The sequence below is a fragment of the Dendropsophus ebraccatus genome, chromosome 3 (assembly GCF_027789765.1).
Source record: "Dendropsophus ebraccatus isolate aDenEbr1 chromosome 3, aDenEbr1.pat, whole genome shotgun sequence".
Classification (NCBI taxonomy): domain Eukaryota; kingdom Metazoa; phylum Chordata; class Amphibia; order Anura; family Hylidae; genus Dendropsophus; species Dendropsophus ebraccatus.
Window position 1 is genome coordinate 190158784 of NC_091456.1, and position 17141 is coordinate 190175924.

General features: G+C 46.4%; 1 protein-coding gene across 1 annotated transcript in view; it reads right to left on the bottom strand.

Moving 5' to 3' along the window:
- LOC138786708 (zinc finger protein 420-like) overlaps positions 1 to 13257 on the bottom strand; it is a 77417-nt gene extending 64160 nt beyond the window's left edge. The window contains exons 1-2 of the mRNA XM_069963702.1: positions 12854 to 13257; positions 12501 to 12767 (exon numbers count right to left, since the gene is read on the bottom strand). Of these exons, the coding sequence (XP_069819803.1) occupies positions 12501 to 12767; positions 12854 to 12938 (352 nt within the window). The 5' untranslated portion in view covers positions 12939 to 13257. The remainder of the gene's footprint in view (positions 1 to 12500; positions 12768 to 12853) is intronic.
- Positions 13258 to 17141: the final 3884 nt, after the last annotated feature.

Sequence of the window (17141 nt, forward strand, 5' to 3'; positions counted from 1 at the left end):
TCCATTTTATAAAGAAACCTCTTTGATGTCATCCTACTGCGGCGAGCCATAAACTACAGGTGCTAACGCCATTTTCTACAGTTATTTATTTATTTATTCATTCATGTATTTCTTGTGAGCACGTGCACTTTAGGAGGAGTACTATTGGAGTAGTCAGGTTTGACATTTATCTTACCAGACGGCACACAGGGCCTGGTAGTAATTTGTTCTTTTGGGGCTGCGGTGGGAGGGACATAATTATCGTTATGTGCACTCCCTGTGATGGTTTTCCCGTATTGGGTTTTTAGGTGTTTTTAAGTGTATGTCCATTTGCTGTTTTGTTTATATGTTTTGATAATAAAGATATTGAATTTATTGATTACATATTTGTGGGTGCGCCATTCATTGTCCTTCTTTGTTGTTTTGTATATAGCCTACTGTAGGTAACACGGTAAAGTGCCTGTCTGCATAGTCTGTCATCATCTTCCTGCCTGTTTCAGGGAATGTAAGTGGACTTCATCCAACTGCCACAGGTGGCATATATAGATATGTCCTTACAGGGGGCCTATATAGGTATGTCCTTACAGGTGGCTATATAGGTATGTCCTTACAGGGGGCCTATATAGGTATGTCCTTACAGGTGGCTATATAGGTATGTCCTTACAGGTGGCCTATATAGGTATGTCCTTACAGGTGGCTATATAGGTATGTCCTTACAGGTGGCCTATATAGGTATGTCTTTACAGGTGGCCTATATAGGTATGTCTTTACAGGTGGCCTATATACAGTGGTTTGCTATAAATTAGAATATCAACAAAAATTTACTTATTTTTTTTCAGTAATTTAATTCAAAAAGTGACCTCATATATTCTATAGAGTCATTACAGTTAGAGTGAACTTTTTCAAGTGTTTATTTCTGTTAAAGTTAATGATTATGGATTACAGCCCACAAAAAAACTAAAAGTCAGTATTTAAGAAAATTAGAATATTATATAAAACCAACTGAAATTTTTTTTTTTAACACAGAAATGTTGACCAAATAAAAAGTCTGTACAGTAAGGCCCCCTTCACACGTCCGGAAAAACCACCCGGATTTACGGACGCATAGGGTGTCCGTTCCGGAAAATAGGACCGGATTTTTTAGAACCGGTCCTATTTTCGTCCGGAAATCCGGCCCGGACGCCCCCATAGGAGTCTATGGGAGCGCCCGGGCCCCGGACGCTTTCCTGATGCACATCAGGAAAGCGTCCGGAGTTTCACTCACCTTCCGCCTCTGCCCCGGCCTCCTGCTGCCTCTTCGTCCGCATCCTTGTCTGCAGGTACCCCCGGCGGCCACTCGCGGCCCCCCCGCACCCCCCCCCCCCCCCCCCCCGCGGGCACTCACGGCACCCCCGCACGGCCACTCGCGGTACCCCCGCACCCCCCGCGGCACCCCCGAACCCTCCCCACGGCCACTTGCGGCACCCCCCCCCGGCGGCCAGGAGACCAGGACAGGTGAGATTAAAACTCCCATCATGCCCTGCTGACAGGCCATGATGGGAGTTGTACCTCTGCAGCCTGTGGCCATCCAGGTTGCAGAACTACAACTCCCACCATGCCCCTGCTGACAGGCCATGATGGGAGTTGTACCTCTGCAGCCTGTGGACATCCAGGTTGCAGAAGTACAACTCCCACCATGCCCCTGCTGACAAGTCATGATGGGAGTTGTACCTCTGCAGCCTGTGGCCATCCAGGTTGCAGAAGTACAACTCCCACCATGCCCCTGCTGACAAATGATGGGAGTTGTACCTCTGCAGCCTGTGGCCATCCAGGTTGCAGAAGTACAACTCCCACCATGCCTTGCTGACAGGTCATGATGGGAGTTGTACTTCTGCAGCCTGTGGCCATCCAGGTTGCAGAAGTACAACTCCCATCATGTACTGCAACCTGGGTGACCACAGACTGCAGAAGTACAACTTCCATCATGACCTGTCAGCCAAGCATGATGGGAGTTGTAATTCTGCAAGCTGTGACCATCCAGTTTGCAGAAATACATGTCCTATTTTTCTTCTCATCAGGAAATCCTGAAGGTTTTTCCTGATGGTTTCCTGAAGGTAAAAACGGATTACGGTCAGGAAATCCTGATACTTTCCTGATGACATTTAAGGCCTTCTGATCAGGATTTCCTGACAGTAAAAACTGACACGGACGTGTGAATGGGGCCTAAATGCCCTCAATACTTGGCTGGGGCACCTTTTGCATGAATGACGGCATCAATGCGACAATGTGGCATGGAGGCGATCAGCTGATGGCGCTGCAGAGGTGTTATTGAAGCCCAGGTTGCTTTGATAGCGGCCTTCAGCTCGTCTGCATTGTTGGGTCTGGTGTCTTTCATCTTCCTCTGACAATACCCTATAAATTCTCTATGGGTCTGGCGAGTTTACTGGCCAATCAAGCCCAGTGATGCTGTGGTTAGTAAACCAGGGATTGGTACTTTTGGCCGTGTGGACGGGTGCCAAATCCTGGTGGAAGAGGAAAATTCCATCTCCAAAAATCTTTTCAGCAGAGGGAAGCATGAAGTGCTCTAAAATGTCCCGGTAGACGGCAGCGCTGACTTTGGTGTTGATGAAACCCAGTGACCCTACCCCAGCAGATGACATGGCTCCCCAAACCATCACTGATTGTGGAAACTTCACACTAGACCTCAAGCAGCTTGGATTGGGCCTCTCCACTCTTCCTCCAGACTCTGGGACTGAGATTTCCAAATGAAATATAAAATTTACTTCTATCTGAAATCAGCCCCTTGGACCCCTGATCAACAGTCCAGTTCTTCTTTTCCTTGGCCCAGATAAGACGCTTCTGGCCTTGTTTCTTGGTCAGGAGTGACACATGGGATGCGACACTTGTAGCCTAAGTCCTGCAGACGTCCGGATGTGCTTCTGGCTTTTGAAGCACTGACTCCAGCAGCCGTCCACTCTTTGTGAATCTCTCCCAAATTTTTGAATGGCATTTTCATTACAATCATGTTAACACTGCGGTTCTCCTGGTTGCTAGTGCACCTTTTTCTACCACACTTTTTCCTTCCACTCAGCTTTCCATTAATATGCTTTGATACAGCACTCTGAGAACAGCCAGCTTCTTTAGCAATGATTTTTTGTGGCTTACCCTCCTTGTGGAGTGTGTGAATTACTTCCTTCTGGACATCTTTCAAGTCAGCAGTCTTCCCCATGATTGTGTTGCATACTGAACCAGACTAAGGGGCTTTTTATAACACTGAGGAAGCAACTGCAGGTGTTTTGGGTTAATTATTCTAATTTTCTGAAATACCGACTTTTGGGTTTTTCTTGGCTGTAATCCATAATCATCAACTTTAACAGAAATAAACGCTTGAAAAAGTTCACTCTATGTAATGACTCTATAGAATATATGAGGTCACTTTTTGAATTGAATTACTGAAAAAAAAAAACCTTTTTGTTGATATTCTAATTTATTGCAAACCCCTGTAGGTATGTCCTTACAGGTGGCCTATATAGGTATGTCCTTACAGGGGGCCTATATAGGTATGTCCTTACAGGTGGCCTATATAGGTATGTCCTTGTCTGTACTGATGTCTTCTTTACAGGTCAGCCAAAACTATGGGAGAGAACAAAGCCAATGTCTGAGGTGATACTAGTGGCCTTAAAAGAAGCGATATAACTGAGGCCAAGAGTCCAAGTGTCTGCAAAGAGACCTGTGAGTCAAAAGATATGTTTAAGGATCCATATCAATGTTACTAACCGTGACAAAAAGGATCAGTTGATATATGGTTTTCATAAAAAGTTTGACACCTTAGATGATGTATATATGTTACGTTTGCAATACTTGAATACACTGCGCATGAGTAATGCCACATCATATTTTGTCTATAAAAGTTAACACAAAACAATAAAGGGTGCGCTTCCCCAACTTATATTACTGATACGTACATCAGCTGTCTGTGTCTGTGATTTTAAATTGTAAGCAGAACTGCAGCTGCTAACTCTCATTAGGAACCGTTCTATCCTGGGGAAAGTCTGGCTTCATAAAGTCAGGCAAAACAAAAAAGTAAACTTATCAATGTACACATAGAGCTGTATATATGTAATGTACATGTAGCTGAGCTGTATGTGTGTAATGTACATGTAGCTGAGCTGTATATATGTGTAATGTACATGTAGATGAGCTGTATATGTGTGTAATGTACATGTAGCTGAGCTGTATATGTGTAATGTACATGTAGCTGAGCTGTATATGTACACAATAGAGATGTATGTGTGTAATGTACATGTAGCTGAGCTGTATATGTACATGGACCAGACATCTATCAGGACCATAAAACTTTCACACTTCTTATCCTCAATAATTCCCTGTTATGTAATGTGTGAGAGGCTGCGGGGGTCTCACGGCCACAGAGATGGTAGAGATCGAGGTCACTCTGTGTCGCCTTCGGTTAGTGATTGTCCTTAAAGGGATTGTCCAGTGTGGGGGCACTTTTTGGGGGGGACCGGGGCGGAGGTGGCTGAAATAAAAGACGTCCACTTACCTCCCCGGTTCCAGCGGTGGCTCACTCATCGCGGTGCTCCGGTCCCCGGCTGCTTCCGGGTGTCTGACGCCGCCCGAGACGTTACGTCTCAGGGCCGCTCAGCCACTCAGTGAAGGAGGCGGATTCCGAGCGGACTTCACACGGATCCCGCCTCCTTCACTGAGTGGCTGAGCGGCCCTGACACGTAGCGTCTCGGGCGGCGTCAGACACCCGGAAGCGGCCGGGAACCGGGGACCGGAGCGCCGTGATGAGTGAGCCGCCGCTGGAAGCGGGGAGGTGAGTGGACGTCTTTTATTTCAGCCACCTCCTCCCCATTCCCCCCCGAAAAAGTGCCCCCACACTGGACAACCCCTTTAAGAAAGTGATGTGATATCTTGATGCGTGTATATGTATATGTATGTATATATACGTGTATATGTATATGTGGATATGAAATGAATAGAACCTAGTGAAGAATATACTGAACCAGTTATTGATTCGGATGTCCCAGTGTTTCTCTCCAGATGCTGAAAGATGTTACAGGAAGCAGAGACTGATATGGACGTCCGCTGGGATCAGAACGAGAACCTGGAGGTGTGGGGGGGGGGAGCGTTCCAGAACTCCCCTCCTGAGTGTAACCTCCGCACTTCCTTCTATAATGATACTTACTTACGGTCTCATCTGATGTCACCTTCGCTCTCCATTGTTTGGTATTTCGGAGCTCGGGGAAGTGGGAGATCACCCTGGGAGGACGGCAGCGAGCCGGGCAGAGGTCTCTTTGGACGTGTTGTATTTAGGAGTGACGAAATCCTCACCTCTCACCAAGTGTAATTTACCATTTCTAAAGACTAGTTCACACAGAAGACGTTACCGCTCCCAAAGTCTTTTTTTATTTTTAGCATCGCACCACATGCAGATATAGACAGTCTACGCTGCATTTTCCCCATTTTTCCCATAGACTAATACAGAGGGGATAAAACACCATTTCTATATACATATTGGTGCTTTTTGGATTGTTTTTCTCCAATTCTTCAACAGAAATTCAGGCACAAGATAAAGAATCACATGACACAAAAAACCTGTAGGGGATAAAACGCAAGAGGAAAGAAATATTTATAGTAATTTATACTTAAAGGGGTAGTGCGGTGTTAAACATTTATTCACAAAATAACACACATTACAAAGTTATACAACTTTGTAATGTGTGTTATGTAAGCGAATGACCCCCTTCCCTGTGTTCCCCCCCACCCACGCTAGACCCGGAAGTGTGGTGCATTATACTCACCGCATTCGTGTCGACCCCCGACCTCCATCTTGTGACAATGACGACATCTTAGGGAGGCTGGCTGAACCGCTCTAGCCGTCCCTCATGCCGCCCCCCCCCTCTGCCGCGTCATCAGCTGCTCAGCCGCGATTGGCTGAGCATAACCTCTCAAAGATGTTGTCATTATCACAAGATGGCGGCCGGGGGTCGACACGAATGCGGTGAGTATAATGCACCAACTTCCGGGTCTAGCGTGGGTGGGGTGGGGACATAACGCACATTACATAACGCACATTACAAAGTTGTATAACTTTGTAATGTGTGTTATTTTGGGAATAAATGTTTTGCACCACACTACCCCTTTAAGGGGGGGGCGTGGCTCACCGCTTGAGTAGAGCGGTCGCATGTAGACACAGCTCCCGTCCTGTGCCCGTCTTTATCAGCCTTCTGTCTCTTATCCTGACTCCCACCGCAGCCCACCTTACCCTGGAAGCGTTGGGCAAGATCGGCAAACAAGATTTTGGCAAGGTGAAGGAATGCCCCGGGCTGGAGAAGCTCCGAGATTATGCCAGAGAGGAAAACCAAGATGGCGCCAAGAAGCAAGCAGCTGAGGTTGATCCTGAGCCAGCAGCCGGACCCTCCGCCTAAGACGAGGACAGTGAGCCTACGATGAGGGAACTTCTCCAAGCAATCACCTCATGTAAATACAAGTTTACAGTTAAAACTTGAGAAGGTGAAAATTGACGTGGGGCTCCTGAGACAGGACTTACAGAAGCTCAGGGGAAGAATTACACAAGCTGAGGATCGCATCTTCTCACTGGAGGATAATGTTCACCTCCTGACTAATATAGTGTCCTCCTTGGCATCGCAGCTCACCCTGTGACGACCTTGAAAACAGGCTCCGATGTAATAACATTCGGGTCTTTGGTATGCCTGAAAGAGCGGAAGGGCAGAATCCTACTGCTTTTGTGGAAAAATGGCTTAAAGAGGATGTACCACCAGATACATCCTCTTTAACCTGAACCTACGGATTGAACGGCGCCGACACGGGGAAGTCGGTGCCGCGGTGCCGTTCGCGGGCCGCCCCCAGTGGGAGGGAATGTCCTCCCCTGTATGACGCGGCTCAGTTAGAATGAATGGAGCCGCGTCATACAGGGGAGGGAATTACCTCCCATTGGGGGCGGCCCGGCTGGCCTCCAGTGCTTCAGCACCGGCCACTTCCAGTGCATAGAATGGCGCCGTGCACAGAAACCGGGCCTCGGTTTAAAAAAACAAACCGCGGCATCGGCTTTCACGTTCCGGCGCCGTTCGATCCGGCGGTTCAGGTTAAAGAGGATGTACCTGGTGGTACATCCTCTTTAAGGAGACTTTTGCTGACAATAACTTCTCTATAGCCTTTACTGTTGAAAGAGCACCCGGTGCCTGCGTACCCCCCTCCCCCAGGAGCTCCGGCATGCCCATTGCTTGCCAGCATTCTCAACTGTAATGACAGATCTTATCCTCCGCACGTCCAGACGGAAGTGAGATATCATATACGACAATGTTAAAGTGTCTATTCTTCCCAACTTCTCAGCAGAGCTGCAAAAACAAAGATCCTCTATCACCTCAGTTAAAGCCTGCCTTTGTGACCTGGGTGTGGCATACTCTATGGCTTACCCGGCGCGGCTGCAATTTGTAGATAGCGATCGAGCAATCTTCTTCAACACTCCTGTAGAGGCTGATGACTGGGCCAGAAGACAGCGGCGGCGGCGGCACTCACCGCACCAGGAATGATGCACTTGTGGCTTCAGAAAGACCCAGAGAGTTCTGCGGTCAAGTGCAGATGAGTATCCTTAGGGTGCTATTGAAGCTGGACCTTGCCCTATTCTGTTGTTCTTTTATACCATTGTTTGGCTGATAGGAGCCTTTACTGTTTTCATGATGACGGGTTCTGCCCCATTAACAGAGCCACTTTGGTGCCATCAACCAGCACCTATGTTTTGTTTATTCTTAGCCATATTCTGAGTGTTTTGAGTACTATTTCTTATGGACAATCCAAGGATACTGTTCTATTTCATTTAGTTTGTTTTTTATTCAAGAAGTTTCTTCAAGTACACGTTATGACAAGTGTTATTACATATTATCATAGGGTGCATATTACCATACAGTATTTGCTGATAGTCACTTATACTTCACAATGGCTGGTTTTACTATGCTATCATGGAACGTCAGGGGTCTAAGGTCTCCTAAGAAGAGATCGCTTATAATTTACCATATTGTGAACAAGAAAATGGCTGCTCCCTTTTGTGAATTTTTTCATGAACCACAAGATGTGATTTCCACTTAAAACCTTTCCCACATGCTGAACATAAAAATGGCTTCTCCCCTGTGTGAATTCTTTTATGGTAAAGAAGACTTGCTTTCTGAATAAAACACTTTCCACATTCCGAACATGAAAAAGGCTTCTCCCCTGTGTGAGTTCTCTGATGCTTAACAAGAACTGATTTCTCAGTAAAACATTTCCCACATTCCAAACATGAAAATGGCTTCTCCCCTGTGTGAATTCTCCGATGCTTAACAAGATCTGATTTGTGTTTAAAATATTTCCCACATTCTGAACATGAAAATGGCTTCTCATTTTTGTGAGATCTTTGATGTGTATCAAGCACTGATTTGTGAGCAAAACATCTTCCACATTTTGGGCACAAAAATGGCTTCTCCCCTGTGTGAGTTCTTTGATGGGTAACAAGACCTGATTTCCAAGTAAAACATTTTCCACATTCTGAACATGAAAATGGTTTATCTCCTGTGTGATTTCTTTGATGGTTAACAAGTTTTGATCTCTGAGTAAAACATTTCCCACATTCTGAACATGAAAATGGCTTCTCCCCTGTGTGAATTCTTTGATGGGTAACGAAAACTGATTTCCAAGTAAAACATTTTCCACATTCTGAACATGAAAACTGAGGCTTTCCAGTCTTTTCTCTTTGATGTCCATCGTCTTCTCTGTAAATGTCAGCTTGCTGTGATGGAGCAGAAGATGGGACTTGTATAACAGGATGAGATGAGAGATCTTTGCTGTGAGGGGCTGAGGGTGTATCTGGGATAGTGGACGGCTCCTCATATGTATCTTGTGTGATATGATCCTCTGAGGAGATCTGATGTCCCCCTGAGCTCCTGGTAGAATTATCTGCAAAGGAGAAAACACCATTTCTCTTATTTCCCAGTAATAGAAGCTTAAACATATTGCGGACATGGAAAGTTACTCTTTTTTATGTAACATAATAAGAATGATCAGATCTGTTCCCATCCACAGGAAGTGTCAGGGAGAAGAATCTAGAAGCTGGAGGCCGGGGAGAGGACGTCCTTAGTAGGAAAAATAATGGAAACTCTTCTAAAAAAAAAAAAAAAAATAGGACTATAGACCCCCGAGCGGACAGTGTGTATAAGTGTATATATATATACATACAGGGGGACAAACTGGGGGCATCCCTTGCTGCTTAGGGGGGAGATGTTGCCTTTAACATGGATTCTAAAATATGAAATCTAGCTGTGACAGGTTGATCCATCTTATCTTCCCTCCATGTCTGTTCACTGCAGATGGTATCAGGAAACTGGACTGGAGGTTATTGCTATGTTATATGCCCGAACACCTGGAAAGTTCCGGCCCCAATTAGATCTGGATTGTTATAGAAGATGGAAGAGGATTCTTGTTCTTCCAGATGAAGGAGCGATTCCCAGATATGTGATTGTAGAGGAACACCAATGGAACGGGTAGACATAGGTCCAGCATGGAAATGGAGGACCTGGAAGCAATAGGGCTTCTGACTTGTCTATGTATATGGTATAACCTGAAAGCTTAGTGCCGGGACCTGGGGTCGCTAGGTGTGGTCAGCAGCGGGTTAGTGTGGTGGTATTATTTAGGAACTTGTCACAGTGGCCAGGAGTGGTGATTCCCACCCCCGGGTACACAACCACTAGGCTTTGAAAAGGGTAGGACCAGGTGCGTACAGGTGCGAGTGAGTCCAGTACTTAACCAGAAGATGACTTCACTTGAGAACTTCAGTGCAATCCAGGTGAAATATCTTTTGTAGGTGCAGGTACAGGTGATAGTGCTTGAGGTAGTGACTGATAGTAGAAGGTAGAAGAAGAAGAATTGTCGCTTGACTTTGGATAGTTTCAGGGACTGTCTAGGGGACCTTGCCTAATTGGTGCAGTACTCGGCCAGGATGGCTGTGTAAGATAGCCTAGTGTTGTATAAGAAGAGGACCTCATACTCACGGTTAGAATAAGTAGAGAATAAGACCACCTTTTGCCAAACAAGTCCAGTGACTGTCGGCTTTGGTAGCACGAGTCCCAGGCTTGAACTATTGGGCGAAGCTAAATCCTCAAGATGAACAGGTATCAGTAATACAGAAATACTTCAGCTTAGGCTGTTTGTCCCACTGTGGATCAATCTCGGTTTTGGTAGGTTGTCCTGAGTGCACTGCATAGCTACTTTTTCTTAAAGGGAACCAATCACCGGAAAAATCGATATGACGCCAATACTCTACACACTTTCCACGCATATATCTATAGCAGCTGCCTCATACACCCCAAAATCATACTTTGATCTTGTCCCGCGCTGATTCGGCCGATTATCGCTCGGTGGAATAGAGAGAACGATCAGCCGATGATTGTGTCATCGGCTGATCGTTCATTTAGGGCCAGACCTAAAATCATCCTTCCCCCATCGCGCATCGCTACGGTTGAATAGCGGTGCGCGGAGGGCGACCAACGATTTGAGAAGCAGCAGCAGCAGTCATGCATTACCTGTCATGTCTTCTGCTCCGCTCTGTCTTCCTCCCCGGGTCCCGCGCGCTCTGGCTTCAGAATGGACTGTCAGCTGACGGAGCGCTCAGCCAATCACAGGCCGGGACCCCCGCGGCCTGTCATTGGCTGAGTGGCATGTAAGCTGACAGGCCATTCTGAAGCTAGAGCGCGCGGGGAGGAAGACAAAGCGGAGCAGAAGACATGACAGGTAATGTATGCTGCAAGGGCTGCAAGGACATCGATAACGATCATCGGGCCGTGGAATAGGCCCAGATCTGGCAGATCGCCGCTCGTTTACATCGTTGATCGGGCCCTCCTCGGCCCGTGAAATAGAACCCTAATTCCTCTTATGTAGTCATATTCATGCCAAGTAGTCACAGGCTGGGTTTGTCTGTAATTACGCTTCTATGGGCGTCATCCACTGCATCATCATCCGGGAAGCCATCCCACCAGGAACCAAGTGACTTAAATAGGGAGTGACCGAGCCATCTTCCTATTGGTGGGGAACATATCAGAAAGAGAGAAGGAAGAAGTTTAATAAGTTGGAAGTGTGTGTAGTACCTGCACCACTGATGATGCTAATTTGGATCACATGGGTCTTACAAAGCACGAGTGCTAGCCTCAATGAAAAAAGGGACAGAGTACATAAAATATGAACAAGCCAAAAAGACAGAAATGGCTGCACATCGCACCCATGGCTGACACGAAAGCTTGTTCAGCTACATTTGAAACCAACATCAGAAGTTAGTATATAATTTGGCCAAACCATATTGCCTCATGTACCACGTGCAGGTCTTCTGATACACATGAGTCCCTAACCAAAAAACATCACTGTGCTGGTCAGTGACCACAATCCCTGCAAAGCATGCGCAAGCATAGAAGGGGGGCCACGGAATAGCCCCACAACCCCGTTATCCAGGAAGTGACATCAACATGTTATCCAGGAAGTGAAGCCTTGTTGCAGTAGTAAGTGCAGGGTAAAAAAGCACTTTTCAAGCATTTCCAGTAATAAGTGTATATTGGTGATTTGTATAATTTTGGGGGGCAATACAATACCTTAAGAAAAAATTTTGCTAGACTTGTCTTTTAACCTTTATCCCTCCAGCTGTGCACAACAAACAGGGGAGAGGGAGACACCAAGTGGAGATATTGCAGAAAGGCAGCCATCATCCCAGAGTGTGACACCTCCCAGATTGAGTCACCTATAGACAGGTGGTATACAAGATGTGGTGGCTCAGCTGTACTGGGACACTACATTACCTAAAGCCTGGAGGTCGCCCAACAAAGGGGAGAGAGTAGAGAGAAGGTTCCTGATGATAAGAAGTACATCCTCTGCTAATGCAGTCATGTAATATCACAGAGTATGGTGGTGACTGTGCGGAGGGTGTTACAGGGTGTATGTGGTATAGTAAGAGACAGAGAGGGATTAGAGAGAAGGGGGAGAGGGGGCATTGAAAAATTCTCAACTCTAATAACAAGCACTCCAGCATTTTAGTTCTTGCTGAACATCACTGTCAGTCATTACCGAGCCATGTCTGTGAGCGCTGGGACTATCTGTGTTTGGTCTCTTTTTTTGAACAAAGAAAAGACTAAATATTGTCACAAAGGAGCACGGACACTTTGATTTAAAGACATAATTAAAATAAAAATAAAGTCAATATATTACAATATATCACAACTACTTGCAATCACTCGTTTTTTGTTTATTTTTTAATTTACAACAGGTGCGCTGTACGATGAGGACAGTCACTATAGATGCAGCAGCCTGAGACTGATAGTGATATATTGTCCGCTGGGACTGTGCTGCATATTAGAATTTAGGCTGAATGATTATATAGCTGGAAAACTGACAGGACACAGAACTTATAATATTCCACACAGAATAGTTACAGCCGGTGACTGAGGAGAATGTGTGACTGTTCTCTGCATTTAGTGGTCACTACTCACCTGGGAGGTTACCTATAGTGATGTCCTCCTTATACTGCTCATCACTGCTGTCATCTGTCTCCTCTTCTGCCTCTTCTTTTACCCTTATGTCGGTAGCATTACAACAGTTCAGATTATTCCCTCTAGTAACTTCTTCCTTATACTGCTCCACACCGCTCATGTATGTCTCCTCTTCTTCTTTCATTGTCATATTTTTAGCATTAATAGAATTCAGACGAAGAAGAGGACGGGGACATCTCTCTGGTGCTGTTCTCTTACTGGATCTGACTGGAGGGAACACATACAGAGACTGAATTCATTCTTTCCATCCAGATAATACAGAGAGGAGGTGTGTATATAGTCCTGTCTATTACCTGCTGATGGGAGGGGCTGCTGATCCTCCAGCATCACATCCTTGTACTGATCCTTGTGTCCTTCTACATACTCCCACTCCTCCATGGAGAAATAGACCGCCACGTCCTGACACCTTATAGGAACCTGACACACACAATGATCACACAGTCATCCCCCCACCCCTCCAGTGGTGTTACTGTATAATGTCCCAGCATTCCCAGCAGCCACAGTCTCACCTCTCCACTCAGCAGCTCCACCATCTTGTTGGTGACTTCTAGGATCTTCTCTTCCTCCATTTCCTCATGTATCAGGGGCCCCGGGATTGGGCTCAGGGTTCTTCCCCATCCTTCACACCCAGGGGCCCCACAGCGCCCACTAGAGGACTTCTTCACTACTGTGTAATCCTGTGTATGGAGAGACACATTACTATCACTCCATCCATTCCCAGAATCCCTCACCTCCCCAGTCCTATCCATCTGTTATTCCATAGATAAGAATGATGTCATGATGACATCACTCCCAGAATCCCTCACCTCTCCAGTCCTATCCATCTGTTATTCCATAGATAAGAATGATGTCATGATGACATCACTCCCAGAATCCCTCACCTCTCCAGTCCTATCCATCTGTTATTCCATAGATAAGAATGATGTCATGATGACATCACTCCCAGAATCCCTCACCTCTCCAGTCCTATCCATCTGTTATTCCATAGATAAGAATGATGTCATGATGACATCACTCCCAGAATCCCTCACCTCCCCAGTCCTATCCATCTGTTATTCCATAGATAAGAATGATGTCATGATGACATCACTCCCAGAATCCCTCACCTCCCCAGTCCTATCCATCTGTTATTCCATAGATAAGAATGATGTCATGATGACATCACTCCCAGAATCCCTCACCTCCCCAGTCCTATCCATCTGTTATTCCATAGATAAGAATGATGTCATGATGACATCACTCCCAGAATCCCTCACCTCTCCAGTCCTATCCATCTGTTATTCCATAGATAAGAATGAGGTCATGATGACATCACTCCCAGAATCCCTCACCTCCCCAGTCCTATCCATCTGTTATTCCATAGATAAGAATGATGTCATGATGACATCACTCCCAGAATCCCTCACCTCTCCAGTCCTATCCATCTGTTATTCCATAGATAAGAATTATGTCATGATGACATCACTCCCAGAATCCCTCACCTCCCCAGTAAGCAGGAAGAGTATGTGTAGGGTGAGGGTTATTATCCTCTCGGCCATCTTGTCTCTGTCTCTCTCCATGGTTGATGGGTCGGTCTCTTATATAGAAGATATCAGCAGAGGATCCTGGAGAGATAAATAGAAAGTAGAGGATACAATGTATAATAAAGAATGGGAAGAAAAATTACAACTTGTCCGGCAAACAACAAACTTTTGTCGCCGGTTCAGCTGAGTTTATAAATATAGTCATTAACTGTATCCACATTTTCCAGACAACCTTAGAGCTTTATCCAAGTTCGGCAGCCCCCGCTAATCAAATGCCGAACATTCGGGTTCGGATCGACTCGAACCTGAACCCGGTTCGCTCATCTCTAGTATAGATGTTTGAGCTCCTGTGATGTCATAGAAAGAAAACTTTATCCTCACAACTCAGCACCCCCCTCCCCCCACCTACTAACCCTTCTATTACAGGGGTCATTCAGTGTTGGAAAAACATGGCCACTTTCTTCCAGAGACAGCAGGACTCTTGTCTCCAGTTTAGCTGTGATTTGTAATTAAACTAAGCTCAAAAACTTCACCAAGACTGGAGACCAGAGCGGTGCTGTCACTGGAAGTAACTCTGGGAGCGCTTAAAGGGATTATCCAATGTGATCCCTCCATACTGCCCCCCTCCCCCTTAGCACAGCTGGATGCCCCCTCTCCCCTGAACACTGTAAATCTCCTACCTGTCTGGCAGCCAGTGGGCAGATCCCAGGAGGCAGCAGCAGCAGCAGAGCACACTAGCAGGAGGAGGGGGAGGGGCAGGAAGGATTTCCACATGTACCTTGTGTCTGGCCCCTCCTCCTCTCCAGTGATTGGCGCTCAGGAGGCAAGGGGCGGGGCAGTCCAGCAGCAGCCGATAAACAAGTCAGGAAGCCACAGGAGCCGTGTGCTTCCAGGACCTGCCATGATGTCACAGTCATGTGATTAGTCATATGGAGGAGGGGGAGTCCTCACATGATCAGGGGCTGCTGCTCAGTGTATGCAGGACTCTGCTGTGCTGGATGAGCTGAAGTGATGTGTATGCAGCAGAGCTGTGTGTGATGTGTGTGGAGCAGAGCTGTGTGTGTGTGTGTTATATATGCCTGCAGCAGAGCCCTGTGTGTAATGTACATGTAGCTGAGCTGTATATGTGTAATGTACATGTAGCTGAGCTGTATATGTGTAATGTACATGTAGCTGAGCTGTATATGTGTAATGTACATGTAGCTGAGCTGTATATGTGTGTAATGTACATGTAGCTGAGCTGTATGTGTGTAATGTATATGTAGCTGAGCTGTATATGTGTAATGTACATGTAGCTGAGCTGTATATATGTGTAATGTACATGTAGCTGAGCTGTATATGTGTGTAATGTACATGTAGCTGAGCTGTATATGTGTAATGTACATGTAGCTGAGCTGTATATATGTAATGTACATGTAGCTGAGCTGTATATATGTGTAATGTACATGTAGCTGAGCTGTATATGTGTGTAATGTACATGTAGCTGAGCTGTATGTGTGTAATGTATATGTAGCTGAGCTGTATATGTGTGTAATGTACATGTAGCTGAGCTGTATATATGTGTAATGTACATGTAGCTGAGCTGTATATGTGTGTAATGTACATGTAGCTGAGCTGTATATATGTGTAATGTACATGTAGCTGAGCTGTATGTGTACACAGTAGAGCTGTATGTGTGTAATGGATGGGATAAACTGGGGAGGGGATTACTACAGTGGGATTAACTGGGGGAGGGGGATTACTACAGTGGGATTAACTGGGGGAGGGGGATTACTACAGTGTCCTGGGGGGGGGGGGGGGGGGGGGGGGGGCTCCGTGGTGCGTGTGCTGCCGGGGCTGGGACAGGAAGGAGCCGCGGGTCAGCCGGGGGCCAGTTCCAGCCTTCAGGAGAGAAGATCCACGACGGGGGAGCAGGTTGTCAGGTGAGTTGTTGTTTATTTTTTTATCTGCGTTGCACAGACTGGGGGCATCTATAAGGAGGATAACTGGGGGGGGGGGCATCTATAAGGGGGATAACTCGGGGGGGGGGGGGGGAATCTAAGGGGGATAAATAGCAGGGGGCATCTATAAGGGGGATAACGGGGGGCATCTATAAGGGGGATACAGGGGGGACCATCTATACAGGGGGATACAGGGGGGACTATCTATATGGGGGATTACTAGGGGGATATCTATAAGGGGGATAACTAAGGGGCATCTATAAGGGGGATAACCAGGGGGCATCTACAAGGAGGATAACCAGGGGGCATCAATAAGGGGGATAACCAGGGGGCATCAATAAGGGGGATAACTAGGGGGTATCTATGAGGGGGATACAGGGGGGACCATCTATAAAGGGGATAACATAGGGGGAGCATCTATAAGGGGGATAACATAGGGGGGCCATCTATAAGGGAGATAACATAGGGGGGGATAACATAGGGGGAGCATCTATAAGGGAGATAACAAGGGGGGGCATCTATAAGGGAGATAACATGGGGGGCATCTATAAGGGGGACTCCATGGAGGGTGTATGCAATAGGGCATGTACTATCGTGGACTACACAGAGGGGGCATAAACTATAAGGGTGATCACATAGCGCCAGCCTACCCACCTAATGAGCGCACAAAGGGGACAAGACAGATGTGCAGTTTGTAGAGAGATAGGGATGGTGAGTGAGGAGCCTATTATGTCTGCCTGGCAGATTCTGTGGATTCGTGGCTCGGAGAAGTTCTCATAATGGCCCAGGGCAGATGGAGAAGAAGATAAAAAGGGAAGAACTCTGATCAGAGAAGACGCCCCCTGTGAGTCACCGGATATAACTGCACTGTAATGTATATGGAGTAAAGAACCTGTGTAGAGCTGAGGCTACTTCTATATGACTGGATGAGGTGATATTGGTCTTTGTACAGTGGATGTTATTCAGTAGCAGCGGTTGTATAAGTCAGTATGTGGTGATGTTAGTAGCAGTGGTGGTGTTAGTATATGGTGGTATAAGTCAGTAGCAGCAGTGGTGTTATTCAGTATGTGGTGGTATTTGTTACTTGTAATCTGGTACTTTGTTTTATTGGATTTAGT